At 44.7% G+C, this 16,557-nt stretch overlaps 1 protein-coding gene across 2 annotated transcripts in view; it reads left to right on the forward strand.

Moving 5' to 3' along the window:
* SEMA5A (semaphorin 5A) overlaps window positions 1–16,557 on the forward strand; it is a 1,729,347-nt gene that overhangs the window by 1,697,961 nt on the left and 14,829 nt on the right. For both annotated transcript variants that reach the window (XM_085606095.1, XM_085606096.1), the window contains 2 exons: window positions 1,667–1,714; window positions 4,489–4,700. In XM_085606095.1, coding sequence (XP_085462221.1) covers window positions 1,667–1,714; window positions 4,489–4,700 — 260 coding nt within the window. The remainder of the gene's footprint in view (window positions 1–1,666; window positions 1,715–4,488; window positions 4,701–16,557) is intronic.

Here is a 16,557-nt window from a genome sequence, read left to right on the forward strand (position 1 = left end):
GTGGAATGAACTGCCTGATGCAAAGGAGTCTGAGTTGATTGTGAGCAATTGTGGTCCTAGGAGAGGCTTGGCTCTGGATTAGGGGTGTTTGACATTGACATAATTTGCTATTTCATAATTATATGAAGTTTCTGGAAAATTATGCAAAATAACATGAATTGCAAACCTATCACGTAGTGATATGGTTTTTTAGTATTCTCCCATGGTGTGGGGAATTTTATATTTGTACTGTCCCTCACCACTAGGATATTCCTGGCTGTGACCGACAGTAAAAAAGTCAATCTGAGCCCCCTCCGTCAATATGGCAGATAAGTGGATGGCTTATTTCTAAAACACATTGCCTCACACTCTAATGCCCAAACGCAAATATACACATTACTTGTTGTTAGCTTCACAAGGATAAGATAATCCTCTAAGGTTGCACAATTATGGCTGACATACTAAATTGTTAAACACATCCATTTGTACTCAAGCAGTTTTGTCATTTTTATTGCAAAGCCCCTAGAGTGGGGATCTACTTAGCATGATCCACCTATCAAGGACCAAATACCAGGTGCCCTGAGTACCCCCAAAAAATGTTGGGAGAGAAACATTGCAAAGATGGATATCCAACACTATGGGCCTGATTCAAAGTATGGAAGACAGGATACTCCTTGCAAATGCAGCAGAGTATCCTGTCTGCAAAACCATTGGCCTGTCTGCCTCATTTAGAGATGGGAGGTCCATGAGCTTTCCATCAACAAAGTCTTTGTTGACCCTGTTGACGGACGGACGGAAGGGCCATCGGAAGAAGGGCATTACACTGCCTTCCCTATTTTGAGTGGATGGTATAATGTTTTTTTTTCCAATCTGTTACCACCAGGAAAACCCTGTCAGTGAGGGACAGGAAAAATATAACAATAGCCCCCCACCCTGGGGAGAAAACTCAGTGGGTGTGGCGGGTTATTAGTGTTATGTTTTCAGTAACAAACTCCCACTTTTGGAGTTTGTTTCTGAAATACCCTTTAAAGTATTGTGAAAGGATGTAAAAACCTACAGCGGCTGTCCATTTTTCCGAACAACGTACAGATATGAACGCTGGGCTGGTGGCCCTCTCAAAATTTGGTGGAAGGCAATCCGTCAGTTGACGCCAGTCATGGTGACAGGCGAAGTACGATCTTCAAAACTTCTCCAGCCCTATATTATAAAGAGCAATATTACCCACCTCTAACAAACATGTTGTGCAAAGTAGCAACCTTTAAATATCATTCTTTGAACCATGAATCTTCTTTTTCCATCGACCAAGTCAGTGGAAGCTGTTAATGAATATAGGTATAATATAGGACTGTAGCTAGTGTTATTAGTCAAAGATTACCTTGACTTTCGCTTCAGAAGGGGCATGAAAGCAACCAATGTGCTGTGTCACTAGCAGACCCTCCATTTCTGCTGTGCTATATATGATGTCTTTTTAAAGCACTCAAACCCTTGAATTGACCTTATAAAATATGTCCCACGAACGTTGTAGCACTTATACTAGGGAATCGGCGCAAATCAGGCAAATAGCTGCATACATTTGAAATAAACATCATTAAGAAATTTAATATGCAGAAAATAGTTTTATTGCAACATTTACTATTGCTGTGTTTCTCGTTTTTGAGTTTTTGTTTCTATTATTCTTTTGTTTTAGAAATATCTGTAGCAAGATCCAGAAGTATAGAAGAAAAAGGCTGTGGTGGTAGGTTTTTCATTTCTTAAAGGCTGTTTAGCTTGTTTTTTATTTGCTCTTGTCTTGATTTGTACATTCCGTTTTTTTTTACAATCTTTCTTTCCATCAACTACAGCTGTTTGTCTTGCAAAAGGTGCAAATGAGCATTACTCAATTTTCTGCTCTGTTTTTTCTTTATGCCAAGGCTGAGTTGCACATTTGAAGAAATAGTGCAGTTTGTTTGGAGTAGACAAAGACTTCAAATGTATATATTTATAGGTGACATATTACCTTTTTAGTACAGTCTCTTAACTTGAAAGCTTCATAAAGTACCTGAAAATAGACAACAAAATGTCCACCTACATTTATGCTAAATATCAGGAATTCACATTTTGGCATTAGAATGATTGTGCCATAATGCCATAACCACAGGACAACGCCACAGGTCACGGGTAGGCATACATTTTGAGAAAATTACTGGCGATTATGGAATTCCCAAATGATTTCAGTACTCCTTCTGGCAATTTGCCTTTTTCTCAGAATTTCATGAGCAGTTGTAGAATTCTTTGTGAATGACAAATTACTTCCAAGGGATAACATGTTCTCATGCATAAATGTAGCAGGGGCTCCTGTGTTTCTTGCTTAAATGCGCCACACGCACAATTGCACTTGAAACTTTTTTTTTTGTCGTGCTTGACTTTCCACGGGGAAAACACTGTTCTCATTGCGAGCCCTCTTCCCTCATACCCCTTGTTCTGTGGATTTCTCATTCCTTCTCGAACCCTTTTTAATTCCGCAGTAGTTCATATAATCCATTAAATGTCATTATTAGTCACTGGTGGGTATGTCAACATTTGTTGGGTGAATGTGAACTGGGTGCATAGTCCTAGCGATCCCGCTGAACTCCGAGTGACGATGGCATAGATGACAGCTGGCCCTGGAAAAGGGCGGCTGATCTAGGGAACTTCAAGTTCGCCCTTTTAAAAGAGCCGTCTTGTTTCTGTACTGAAGGATTTAGTAGATGACCTGGTAGAAGGGCTCGGAGGATCTTGGCCCATTCTACTCCACCTTTCTGTCCAATCACGGTTGTTAATGGTGACTCAAAGTGAGTCTCTCCAGACAGGTGATCCCAAAATAACATCACATCAATGGCACTGCTTATCAATCGTTCATCTCACAGTTTACCTAATAAAAAAACATGTTTCCCTATTGAAAACTTCCAGCCCAGATTTACTAACGCTTTGTGCTGGGTGACTTTTATGTTGCAAACGCAGCCAAAGTGTTAGGGTGGGATTTACTATAGGGGTGGGCGAAATTCGCAGTTTCACTCTGTGGAATTTCAAAGAGTTACATGAAAACTGCGAGATTCCCCAGAGTTCCCAGAACGGGCAGAAATCGCCACATCCGCTAGTGCTGGTTTTTAGCTATGGGAGCTTGTTCCATGCTGCAAAATCAGCGTGAACGACACAACGTGGTGTGCCAAAGGGCGCTGCTTCTCTGTTGTCGCTTAAGTAGATTTTCTACTTGAGTGGCAGCTATCTCACCGCGAACAGTCGCAACCACCTGCATTGATAATATCTCGCCGGGTGCCATCTAGCACCTAAAAATCTTGGTAGGGGATGCCAATTCTCGCTTGCCAACTTACTGTTGCTCAGCCTCGAGTGAGAAAAACCTCTGCCATTTGGCGGTTGGTGCCGTTTTGCCAGAATTCCGCATTACAAGTGTAATGCAGAGTGGGCAAAACTCAGCGAACTTCACCGGCGGGGACTTTATTGCCCACCCCGAATTTGCTATTCGATGCAAATCAGGATTGCATTGGATAGTATCCTAAAGTAACGCAAATTTGCACTGTGCCCTGCTTCGCGTCATTTTGGGTCAGTGGGGCATTCTATGGGTGGTGCATGGGCATTCGCTTGGGCTTTGATGCAAAGGGGCATCTTTCAGTATAAAACCTATGTTTCAGAGAACACACACTATGGCGCAAGAGTGCCTGTCAAAAGTGCACCTGAACTGGAGAGAGAAAAAAATGCACCATATCTTAGTAGATATGACCCATTTTTTTCTCTCCCTTGGACGCAAGACAGCTGAGCAACCTTGGTGTGGCATTGCCTTCTGTCAAAGAATAGTAAATGTGTGCCTCCATGTGTTCCTTTTGCCTAGTAAATGTAGGATTGCTCTCCCAGCAGGCAGTGGCGTAATGAAACTTGAGTGCCCCCCCTGCAGGGTATGTGGAGGGGCCCCCTCCGGACTCAATATAGAGCTCCCCAGCCGAAGTGCGGTGCTGAGGGGCCCCCTGGAGGTTGGGGACACCCCCGCCAGCAGGCCCATCTGTTCCATCAGTCTCTCCCTCTGTTTTACTGAACAGTTAAGTGCCTAAGGAAAAACTGTATTGGGCTGAGGCACAGGCTGCTTCCAAATGGCTCTGTCTGATTTTTTTTTAGCATTTTCCAGTTCCATATCCCTGATTGTCTTTTTGCAGCAGACTTCTATCATAGCATATTCAGAGGTAGGTGGCAGAGGAGGGTAAGGTGATCAACCAGGTAGACAGATCCGATGCTAAGATATTGTTTGATTGTCTCATTGTCTCACTGTCTACATTCCTAGCTTACTCACAACTTCAGCGAAGTTATTTATATCAGTATCTGAAGCTCAAAGCGCCTTAGAATTATATAAATGCACCAGCATTTTCCATAGGCCTCATGGGTGGGGGGGGGGGGGATTGGGGGGTGTATTTGAAGTGAATTTTGGCCATGGTGTTTTTGCACATGTTTGAGCTTTCACTCTTTATTCTATATATTTTTCAGAGTTCAACTTGTTTCACATGATTGCAGTCGGACTCAGCTGCTCCATACTTGGCTGCCTTCTCACGCTTCTGATCTACACCTACTGCCAGCGATATCAGCAGCAATCCCACGATGCAACTGTCATCCATCCTGTATCTCCAGCTCCTCTTAACACGAGTATCACAAACCATATCCACAAACTGGACAAGTATGATTCGGTTGAAGCCATCAAGGTACGGTATGTTACTAACAGCTCCACGGCTCGCTGTGCCTCATTGACAGTGGAAAGTGACAATTAACCAATTTGTGGACTAAACTCTGAAACAAGAGTAAAATCCACCAGCCTTTTGTCCTTCACCATAACAAACTGCGGTTGAACAAATTCAGCTAGTGGATTCTACTTCATACTTAGAGTTCTCTCTAGAAATTGAAGAACTTTATGCTCCCTCCAAACTCTAAATGAGGCCCTGTTTTATATGAATGATTTCTTTGTTATTGATGTTCCTGTTGTTTAATTAGTACACCTAACGCGTCCGTTTGTCTGGCCTCTAGTCACTGACGTGATTTGAGAATTGTTACCCAAATCAGTGGTACTTATTTATTGACCTAAGTTGGATGAAACGCTGAGTAGACCCACCAGTTTTTGAGCTAGTGAGTCTCAGATTACACGCAGGTGTTTACAAAGGATGCATTTGTTCACTGAGCATTGTTACCAAAATTCATGACAGAGATGTAGTTTAGGCAGATCTCATGACACTATTAGTTTGCATGTAAAATTCAATACAAGAACAGGCACTTGTAGCTTTTTGTGTGAAATCATTAGAGGATACAAACAAAGCGGAAATGACCACTCAAGGAGCAAGGAAAACCTTTACAAGGTTGGGGACAGTGACATGCTTTCAGGGGGATCCTCAGTTTGTTAAGCACTGAAAGCAACAACGAGAGAGCAGCACACAGTTATCCTATGGACTCGTGTCTGGTTTTGTGCAAGAGCCAAATAATGTTCCTCTCTACTGTGCCAGTAATACTGGAAAATTCTCGAATATTCTCTTTTCCTGACAGATGTATAGCTTTCTGGTGCCATACCTGGAAAATGGTGCTTTAAAATGAATTATGATTATGCTCTGTGATTGAGCAGCAACAAAAGAGAGAGATGGCTGCCTGTTCTGATGTTATATGCATGTTCAGTGTTCTAGAGTTTTATTGATGTTCTAATTCTAGTTTATTGTTGCTGCTGTGATTTGAGAGCAATAAAGCTGTATGCATAATATTGGCCTTCGGGCCGTGCCATAAGATTCTTGAATATTCTCTTTTCCTGACAGATGAATGGCTTTCTGGTGCCATACCTGGAAAATAGTGCTTTAAAATGAAATATTTGGCCCCTTTTCAAATTAATTTTGGTGCCAGAAAACCTCCAGCCTCTTGGAAATATTCGAGCTCTTCTGGCTGTATTTGCAGCCGGTTTTAGTTCAAGCTCTGGTTATAAGACATCAACATTGACTGAGCTGTCTTTAACTAAGCCACCACTCTTGTTTCTCAGCACATCACTGCAATAAAAATGTGCTTGAACCGAAAGAAATGCATTCATATGAGACACACCTTCAAATAAATCCCCTGGCTTCTATTTGAATCAACAATAAAATTCAAAACTCTTCGCACCATGGAGGAACCCTGCTGGAGCAAAGGCCTTGGGTACATGCGGAAATGGCATTTCAGCACTTGCAGAGAGACACTACTGATCTCATAACTTACCACTCGTTAATCGTGCAATTTTGGCTAACTCTCACCCACCTAGTATTTTTGATTGACTTATGCATAGGGTTTCTAGCTACAACATGATGACTGACATGTTATAATATTTCTAAAGCGCAAACTGTTACCCGAAGGTGTCCTGACGCTATCTACAAAGAACCTCCCAAAGAGCTCACCAAAAAAGCCGCATATTACACATTAAACATCCAGGTTTTTAAGGCTTTCCTAAAAGCCATGAGATCCGTACTATTTTGAAGTTGAAATGGGAGGGCATTCCAAGCTTTGGCTGCCCCCACCCGAAAACTCCTGCCTCCCCAGACGGTTTTTCTGAAGTTTGGAACTGCTACCAATTTAGCTCCTAGGGATCGCAATAGTCTATTTGGAACATACCACTGAAACTGCTGCTTCAGATGTTCTCGGCCAGTCTCGTGAAGTGCTTTAAAAATGGTGCAAAGTGACTTAAACTGCACCCGTTTCTTAAGAGGCAACCAGTGAAGTCTTCTGATGTCGCCAGAAACAGAGCCGAACTTAGGTGTCCCTGTAAGCAGTCTGGTGGCCGAGTTCTGTAGAAGTTGTAGTCTTTGCAGCAGACGTTCCTGGATATTAAGGTAAAGGCTGTTGCAATAGTCCAGCCTTGTCATAGTCAATGCAGTCACTACTGTGCGTTGATTTTCTTTTGGAAGATACTGTAGAATTTTCTTACAGGTTCTCTGGACAAATGTGGTAGCCGAGACAACTGAGTTGACTTGATCTTCAAACTGAAGCCTATCGTCAATAAAAACTCCCAGGTTCTTTACTTTCCTGGAGGGAGTTGGAAGTAAGCCCAGCGAAACCGGCCACCAACTTGCGGTCCAGAACTTGGGATCATTACCAAACAAAATGACCTCCATCTTGTTTGAGTTGAGTTTTAAGCAGTTCTGGGACATCCATATACCCACTGCATCCATACAATCATGAAATCGTAGTTCTGTCCCCCTCTCTTGCCCTGGTAGCAGAGACACCACAATCTGAGTGTCATCTGCATAGGATGTCAGATCGAATCCAAATGACCTGATCAGAGGGGCAAGAGAGGACACGTATATATTAAATAATGTTGGACTAAGAGAGGAGCCTTGCGGCACCCCGCAGGGCAGAGAACACGGGTTAGAACAAAAAGTGCCAAGAGACACTGTCTGCTTTCTGTCCGAAAGGAAGGACTTCAGGAGTTCCCATGCTTTGCCTTGTACTCCACATTCCCACAACCGGTCCATTAACAAATCATGATGGACAGTGTCGAAGGCCGTGGACAAGTCCAGCATGAGCATTGCGGCCTTGCCTCCCTGATCTAGTGCGGCCCTAATTTCCTCTGTAGATTTTAACAGAGCGGACTCCGTGCTATGACCTGCTCTGAACCCGTAATGGGTTGGATCTAATACTTGAGCTTCCCGTAAGGATGTAGTAAGTTGTGCGTTCATACTTTTCTCGGCCAGTTTAGCTGGCAGAGGGATACGCGAGATAGGTCGAAAGTTATTAGAATCCTTTGGGTCCAGGTTAGTTTTCTTAAGTAGAGGCAAAATTGATGCAGATTTCCAGGCTATGGGGAAATATCCTTTCTTGAACATGGCATTTATGATCGTGGTCAACGATATCGTAATCGGTTCTGGGGCTAGATTTAAAGCTACCACTGGACATGGATCGTAAGGAGAGCCTGATTTAGTAGACATCAATAACTTATAAGTCTCACTGATAAGTAGAGGTGCGAATTCATCAAAACTAAAATGTGAGCCTGATCGTAATTTGTACCTCTCTTTGACATCTTTTATTATTTATATCTTTATTTCGGTCACTAGGACCATAAAAGAATAAAACAATTATACATACAATAAAATGCACAGTTCAAGGCAATACAATATATCCCAAAGAATGCCATAGTTATCAAAGACAGCATACATAGTATCCGGTTTACACAGAAACTACGAATAATTCTTGTGGCTAATAAAATAGAAACTGCGACAATTTACAAAGATCATTGACTACTTTTAGGTTCACTATTCAGTTTGATGTGGTAATTGCGAGCAAACCACATGGCTGTTAAAAATTTCGCGAGTGTGAAAACTATAAAAGGTGTCAGATCAGTTTTTAAAACTCTATAAGCTGACAAATAGTGAAAGAATCCTAGATTTTTTAATAAGGGTACCAACCAGTACTTTCTCGGTCTTTGATAGGCTAGACAGAAAAATAAAATGTGCAAATCAGACTCGGTTGTGTGACCGCATGCTGGGCATTGAGATGTAAATTGCGAATGGGACCAATTAGCCATGTATTCCCTAAGAGGTAGGGTGCCATAGCGCCATTGTAAATAAAGTTTCCTTGTTAAAGGAGGACTTATATTATCAAGAACTGGTTCCCTGTGATAGGTGTCTTTGAAAGTCAAGAATTCTCCGACAGAGATCCTACCCGTACACTCGCAGTAGCCACACGCAAATTATACTCATAAAATGTTAATGCGAGAGTTTTGCGTGGGATCTTACAACAAGTGTTTACTGGGTCAGACCAGAAATCTGGTCTTCCTATCTTTTCACATGCCAGCTTGACAAACTTTAACCATGGGATTTGAGAAATTTTTACAAGGCAAAGAATCTCCTGGAGTTCTGCTCTATATCCCAGGAGTTCCGGTGAGCTCCATAATTTGCGCCAATATATGATTGGTTTAAGGGCAAGCTCCTCGGAGATGGGTTTTAAGCCTAGATCTAATCTTAATGGCAATAAGGGAGTGCTGGGCGGTAGAGCTGTCAGATGCCTGAGCAGGTTATTCTCTATGACCTGGAGTTCCTGATTTAGAGTATGACCCCAAATTTCTCCTCCATAAAGCCCAGCGGCCCTCGCCTGGGTTTTGTAGATGTGAAGGCGGGGGCCTAGAGGCTTATAATTCAGGCCCTTTGCCATTCTACAAATGGCGCCAGTCGTCTGGGTCAGCTTGAGTTTTACCTTTGTTTGATGTGAGTCCCATGTCATATGCTGGTTAAATGTGACCCCCAAATACTCAAAGGTGTTAACCCTCTCCAAACTGATATGGCCTATGCGCGGGCTCGGACGTGTTGTGGGGGGGGGGGTTGAAGATCATATATTTTGTTTTTCCCGCGTTGATCTCCAGACCATGTTTGCTGCAAAAGTCCACGAAGCCATCCAGGACCCTTTGAATACCCATCGGGGATTTGGATAGCAGCAGGGTGTCGTCCGCGAACATAATCGCAGGCACCCTGGTGCCAACCAACTTGGGAGAGTCGATGTTGATTAACTCATTTAGGTGGGCGAAGACCCCGTTGACAAAGAGGCAGAAAAGGGTCGGTGCAAGCACACAGCCCTGTCTAACCCCCCTGTCAACGGGGAATGGATCCGAAAGGACTCCTCCTCTGCCACACCTTACCCTAGCATAGTTTCCCCGGTGTAGCATCTTCAGAAGTACCAGGAGCTCCTCTGGTACCCCTAGGTCCATCAAAACAGCCCATAACCTGTCTCTAGGGACTAGGTCAAAGGCTGCTCGCAGGTCAACAAACACTGAGTATAAGCTACCCCCCTCAGTTAAGACGATCTTCCAATAGAGGATATTCAAGCGGAAGATCTGGTCTACCGTTGATACACCTTTCCTGAACCCCGCTTGGAATGGACTCAGGATGTCATTCTCCTCCATCCACAACTGGAGTCGATTTCATATTAATCTTCCAAAGATTTTTTGTGAGACATCAATTAGACTTATTGGTCTATAATTGGCTGGGAGCAGGGGCGAACCCTTCTTAAAGATGGGGACGATCTCCGCGCCCAGCCACGTCTCCGGAACCTCCATGCCCCCCAAAATGGAATTAAAAAGTAAAGCAAGGTAGGGAGCCCAAATGTCCTGCTCATGTTTGAAAAGGTCCCCTGGTAGACCATCCAAGCCTGGGGCCTTGCCAGACGCCAACCCAGCAATAGCTACTCTAACCTCGCTAATTGTAAAGTACTCTGAATTAGTGATATTTTCAATCGCCATTGGTGGAGAGACTATCAGGTTCCCTTCCGGCAAGCGGTATAAGGAAGCGAAATGATCTGACCATGCACTAGCAGAAATATTTGGCTCCACTGCGGGCATCAAATTCCCAGATTCATTATTTGCGGTACGCCAAAATTTGCGAGAATCTCCTGAAGCTAGTGCAATGGTCAGTGATTCCCATTTATCACTTTCCCATTCCTTTTTTGCATTATTAAATAGGGTTTTGTACAATGATCGCTTAGTCCTAATGAGCTCAATTCCCTCTCTTGCCTTAATGGAGTTTAGTAAGCTAGTTTTTGCATTTCGGCAGGTCTTATTGTACCAAGATGGGCCTAACAAACTTCCATGTGGCCTTTTCACGGGACGAGTAAAAATTTCAGATAGTGATATCGAGAGATCTTTATGTAGTTGCCCTAACTGTGAATGTAGTCTCCCTGGCGGGAGTGTCTGTATAATTTCGAGTATGGGAATTACCCTAGTATAAAGTTTGGGCAAATTGTCTGGGTCAGAGGTTAGGCTTTCCCATTTCACCCTACGTCTATTATGAGTAAGGACAAGGCCCCCTTCAATTGACATCCTTTGCTTGTTCCTGGGGTCAAGGCCAGGGTGATCATACTCGAGTTCCAGAGCATTGTGGTCGCTGTCTTCCCTAGGTGTCACACGGAAGGCAATGATATATGACCACAAAGCTAATGGAACGAGAATGTAATCAAGTCTTGACATCCTGCCAGGCCTGTTGTAAGTGAAATTAGCTGGACTATCCAGGTTTGTCCTTCCATTACAGGCCCGAAAGCCATATCTTAATGTTAAGGAAGTTATTTGTGTGGCCAGAGGTGTCCATACTCTTGGCGGCAGTGCATTCAATGGGGGTATGGACCACTCTAAGTCCTCATCCTGGGTTAGGTCCGCCAAGATGCCCGGAAGGGGTTCATATTGACAGTTAAAGTCTCCTCCGATTAGAGTGTGAGTGCCCGGGGCAATTTCGTCCAGGACCTGTACCAGTTCCTCAATTGTTCGTGATACCTGGGGAGAGCTAACTGGCCTGGAATAAATATTAATCAGGAGGAGTCTATTTGCGTTTGTCCACTCAAGACAAACAACCAGAATATCCTCTGATTTTTGCGGACAAACAGTAGCCCTACATCCCAGGTCGGTAGCAACCCATATTGCCAGGCCCCCGGATGGGCGGCCTGTTCCATTCCATATAGCTTGTGAGGTAAAAGATGCAAAGCCTGGGTGGGTAATGTGATCTCTTGCCCATGTTTCTTGAAATAGACATATGTCTTGGGCTTTTATGTAAGTACACCAGTCCGGGCTATTAATTTTGTTTGCCAAGCCTGCCACATTCCAGGACAAGATCTTGAGGGAGGAAGAGTTGTTTTCCTCTGGCTGGCGGTTTAAAACCGTGTCCTCCCCTTCGTCCTGTTCTAGTGTGGTAGTAGCAACTAGGCTTGGTAGTTGGATTACAGTTTCCTCACTTGAGCTGGGCAGAACCACAGGGCATATAGCCCTTTTGACCATGTCTAGGGGATCCCAATCAACTCTGGTCTCCTCCGTGAAAGTGAGTCTACGTTTATGAGTTTTAGCAGGGCACATGCCCTCTGTAACCTCCCGCCCCCACCTCTTTTGTGGTCAATCCACCATGTCTAAACAGGAAAATCTATTGTAGGTTGGAAAGTAATCTAGGCGCGATGGTCTAGGAAGGGAATTTATCCATGCTGGCCTTGAGATACAATTACCCGACCTACTGGGTACTAATTCCCATCGCTCATTTAGCTGCGCTGAATTATTAAGTGGGTAAAAAAAAGATAAGGGACGTGGAATAATAGAAATCCCTTGCACGGGGTGAGACCAGTTACATATGTGGGAAACAGTACGTGGGTCTCTGAAGTTAATCAGCACACAATCCCCTTGGGTCGATTTTCTGTTGCTCCCTGTCCATGGGACACGCCTTACCATCAATATCTCACTGCTAATTCCTTCTGGGAGAGGCCTGTTAACTGAAAGCCAGTGTATGACCTTGTTTTTCAGGGTCCCCTGTGATTCACGAGTGGAGGTGTTAAGTTCTGGTATCCCCGTAAGAATTACAGTATAGGGGATTGCCTCAGGTGGTAAATCGATGGATCTATAGTTTGCATCTTTGCGAGGGGCTTCATTATGTGGTTCAACTGGCTTTACTTGTTGATCTAGGCATTGGGAGTTTGGTAGATGATTAGAATTAATAATTTCTGAAGATGCTGAATTTAACTGCAGCGTTGATGCCACCTTGGGATTTAATGAGCCATCGTTAGTTGGTTTTGCAGGTAAAGGGAGCATAACAGAGGGTGGCAGTATATCACTAGAGCTGTTGTCAGTTATCAGTAATCTTTCTGCAGGTTTAATGATCCCCATCTGAAGATTAGCTAAACTTTTCTCTAAGTTTGCCAAGCTTTTTATAAGTGGGGAGAGGAGGTCTTTGAGGAGAACACCAATATTTAGCAAAGTAAAGGCCTCCACCCCCAGTCCCACTTTTGAGGTATGGTCTATATGTGGCTGAGTATTTGAAGATATAGGCCTGTGTTCCTGCGCACAACTCGAGTTCTTTTTTGCTATAGCTGATCGGTTGTTCGCAGGTCTAGGGTTTTTCTTATAGCTTTTCGGTTTACAACCTCCGCCTAGTGGTGACCCTTCTTTTGTTTTTGGGATAGCCCCTTCCCGAGTGTGTTGTTGTACAAAAGTGAGCTGGGTGGGCCCTGTGGAAAGATCTTCACTATCTAGTTGTATAGGTTTATTTTGAATAACATTTCTAGATGGAGTGGGCAACGGAAGGGGCAGTAAGCTAAGCTCAGTGTGAGCAGATGTATCCCATTCGGTTATCGGGTCACTAGTATTGCATGATACAATCTGATCAGTATTAGCATTTGGTAAAACATTCTGCTCTCCCCCTGATAACGTAATATGCTTCAAAGAGGGATCTGGGGTTATAGCATGCTGTATAGGGCCCAATGAGGACCTTCTGACCCAATCGATCTCTTGGGAGATGCGCCTTTCTAAAATTGATATTTCGTCAATTAATAAGGACCCAGCCTTTGCAAAGTATGTGTCCAGGGTACCTGTAGCTGGGCTCATGGCACAGGCGGTTTTACTTCTGGTTTCTCTTGCGGACATCTTAATATGGCAGGCAAGTTAGTAATATAAATGTAAATGTTCGCCCAGGCCGACCACGGCCCGCTCTTAGCCCGGTCTTCGCTCCGGCTGCGACCCACGCGCATCCCGCTAGCGCGTACAGTCAAAGGCACGTGATATACAAATAAGCAGAAGGGGGAGGCGCCGGGAAGAGGAAGTCAGGTGGGGCGGGTGGATTAGCGCCGGGCTACCTGGTCCTCGCAGTCCCGGGAAAGAGTAGAGCACAAGTTCCTGTTCGCTCCCCTCCGATGATCGTAGCGGCAAAGGTCAGCAAAATCCCAGCATCAGCAACGCCTGCGAGTGGCTCCCGCAAAGCGGGGGCCACGAGGCGTGAAATAGGCAAGGGGGGAGGCGCCGGGAAGAGGAAGTCAGGTGGGGCGGGAGGATTAGCGCCGGGCTACCTGGTCCTCGCAGTCCCGGGAAAGAGTAGAGCACAAGTTCCTGTTCGCTCCCCTCCGATGATCGTAGCAGCAAAGGTCAGCAAAATCCCAGCATCGGCAACGCCTGCGAGCGGCTCCCGCGAAGCGGGGGCCGCGAGGCGTGAAATAGGCAAGGGGGGAGGCGCCGGGAAGAGGAAGTCAGGTGGGGCGGGTGGATTAGCGCTGGGCTACCTGGTCCTCGCAGTCCCGGGAAAGAGTAGAGCACAAGTTCCTGTTCGCTCCCCTCCGATGATCGTAGCGGCAAAGGTCAGCAAAATCCCAGCATCAGCAACGCCTGCGAGCGGCTCCCGCGAAGCGGGGGCCGCGAGGCGTGAAATAGGCAAGGGGGGAGGCGCCGGGAAGAGGAAGTCAGGTGGGGCGGGTGGATTAGCGCCGGGCTACCTGGTCCTCGCAGTCCCGGGAAAGAGTAGAGCACAAGTTCCTGTTCGCTCCCCTCAGATGATCGTAGCGGCAAAGGTCAGCAAAATCCCAGCATCAGCAACGCCTGCGAGCGGCACCCCATCTGACATCTAATTTTCCATCTGTTGTAGGGCCATTAAATGTAGCGAAAATAGCCTCCACCTTACTATAGAAGAATCTAGCTATTTTGTCGCAGAGTTCCTGGCTCGAGTGGATACTGGGAGTGCCTGGGTATGCCAGGCTGATTACTATTTTAAAAAGTTCTTTAGCTGAATTTATAGCGGAGTTTATACGATTGGCAAAAAAAGTTTTCTTAGCTGCTTGGAGAAGGTGTTTATAGGCTACTAGGTTTAGTCTATATGCCTCTTTCTCTAAGGCTTTGTATCCCTTTCTCCACTTCCTCTCTAACAGCTTACACTTCAGTTTAAGATCTTTTAATTCCTGTCCATACCAAGGAGCAGAGGGGCGTACTCTATTAGAATATAAAACTTGTTCAGGCGCTAACTTGTTACCGGCTGCCTCAAGCCAGTTAGAGTATTGGGTGGTCGCCTCTTCTATATCTATTGATAAGTGAGGAAGAGTAGCGTTCAATAGATTTTCTAGCTCTTTAGCCTCAATTTTATTCCATGCTCTAAATGTCACTTGCTTCTTTGCTAATTTATTCATCTCATGTTGACTAGGAAATGCCAACTCAAAGCACACTGCCACATGATCAGACCAGACCAGGGGAAGCAGGCCAGTAAACGAGTGTTGCGGGTTACTAGAAAAGATCCCATCTAGGATATGCCCTGCAATGTGGGTAGGGCCAACAGCCCGTTGATCAAGATCAACACTTTCCATAAATTTCAGAAGAGTCGCTGTATCAGGGTCAGCCAGGGCCTCTAATTAAAAATTAAAATCTCCCAGCAGGGTAAAGGAACTGGCACAGATACAACAGATTTCCCACTGAAGTTAGAAAAGGTGTCCTAAGGCCTAGTGGTTTATAAAGGAGAATCCCTTTAAAAGTAGCCTGGTGGGAGTAATATACACAGAATTCTAGTGCCTCACAATCTGAGATGGATACATTTTCAAAGGTCGCATTAATGGTAGAATGATGAATAACAGCGAGCCCCCCACCTCTCCTGAAAGGCCTATTTAAGGTATGACAATTATAGCCAGGGGGCGTAGCCTTAACTAAATCTGGACCAGATGCCTTGTCTGTCCATGATTCTGTAATGAAGGCAACCATTATGCCCTTTTCCTCAATCAATCTGGCGCATTCTATACTATGCTTTACAAGGGATCTGGCATTCAGCAAAATGCACTTCAGTCCCTGTAATTGTAACATGCCTGTAAAATTCTGACTTGATTGATCTCGCGGCAGAATTGGCTGGTATAAAAATTCTGGAAGCGTGACTTTGGACCTGGGTCATAATGTGGGGCAAGTAGGCAATCCCTTAGCCAGGTTATGGTTAAAACATCCGGCTGCGCGGTCGCGTCGGCTTTTGTAATTATACGGTCAGGGGCGCAACCACTAGCCCACTAACCGTACTTCCCCCAAGATGGCGGCCCCGTTTATGCCCGTAACGCCCCCCGGTTTAAACCCCAACTGGGAAGTGTGCTTGTCTTCCCTTCCCTTCAAATTGTGAGTAAAAAATTAAATTGCCCCTGATAACAAGAGATTATGTGCTAAAAATGCAGTAAGTGATAAAATAGCATCCGTTACACTAACGAGTAATTTAGAAACTGTATTTAAAAATCAACCAGACTCACTTCTCTCAGCCAAGTCACTGTGCAAAATAGCAAAGTAAGTGTGCAAAAGTAGCGATAGCAGCTCTCCCGGCTCAAGCCTCAGGAGGGTGTAGGGTTTCGCGCTCACGCCGGCCCTTCCAATTATACGGTCAGGGGCGCAACCACTAGCCCGCTAACAGTTCTTCCCCCAAGATTGCGGCCCTGTTTATGCCCGTAATGCCCCCCGGTTTAAACCCCAACCGGGAAGTGTGCCTGTCTTCCCTTCCCTTCAAATTGTGAGTAAAAAATTTAATTGCCCCTGATAACAAGAGATTATGTGCTAAAAATGCAGTAAGTGATAAAATAGCATCCGTTACACTAACGAGTAATTTAAAAACTGTATTTAAAAATCAACCAGACTCACTTTTCTCAGCCAAGTCACTGTGCAAAATAGCAAAGTAAGTGTGCAAAAGTAGCGATAGCAGCTCTCCCGGCTCAAGCCTCAGGATGTGATGGAGTAGCCAGCATACATCGATAATCATCAACCTGGTTCCTCATATATTATTCTTTGATCACCACATTCAAGACTATTGTAGCATTTATATAGCGCTTCATACA

Source organism: Triturus cristatus, chromosome 5_1, assembly GCF_964204655.1.
Source record: "Triturus cristatus chromosome 5_1, aTriCri1.1, whole genome shotgun sequence".
NCBI classification, from domain to species: Eukaryota; Metazoa; Chordata; class Amphibia; order Caudata; family Salamandridae; genus Triturus; species Triturus cristatus.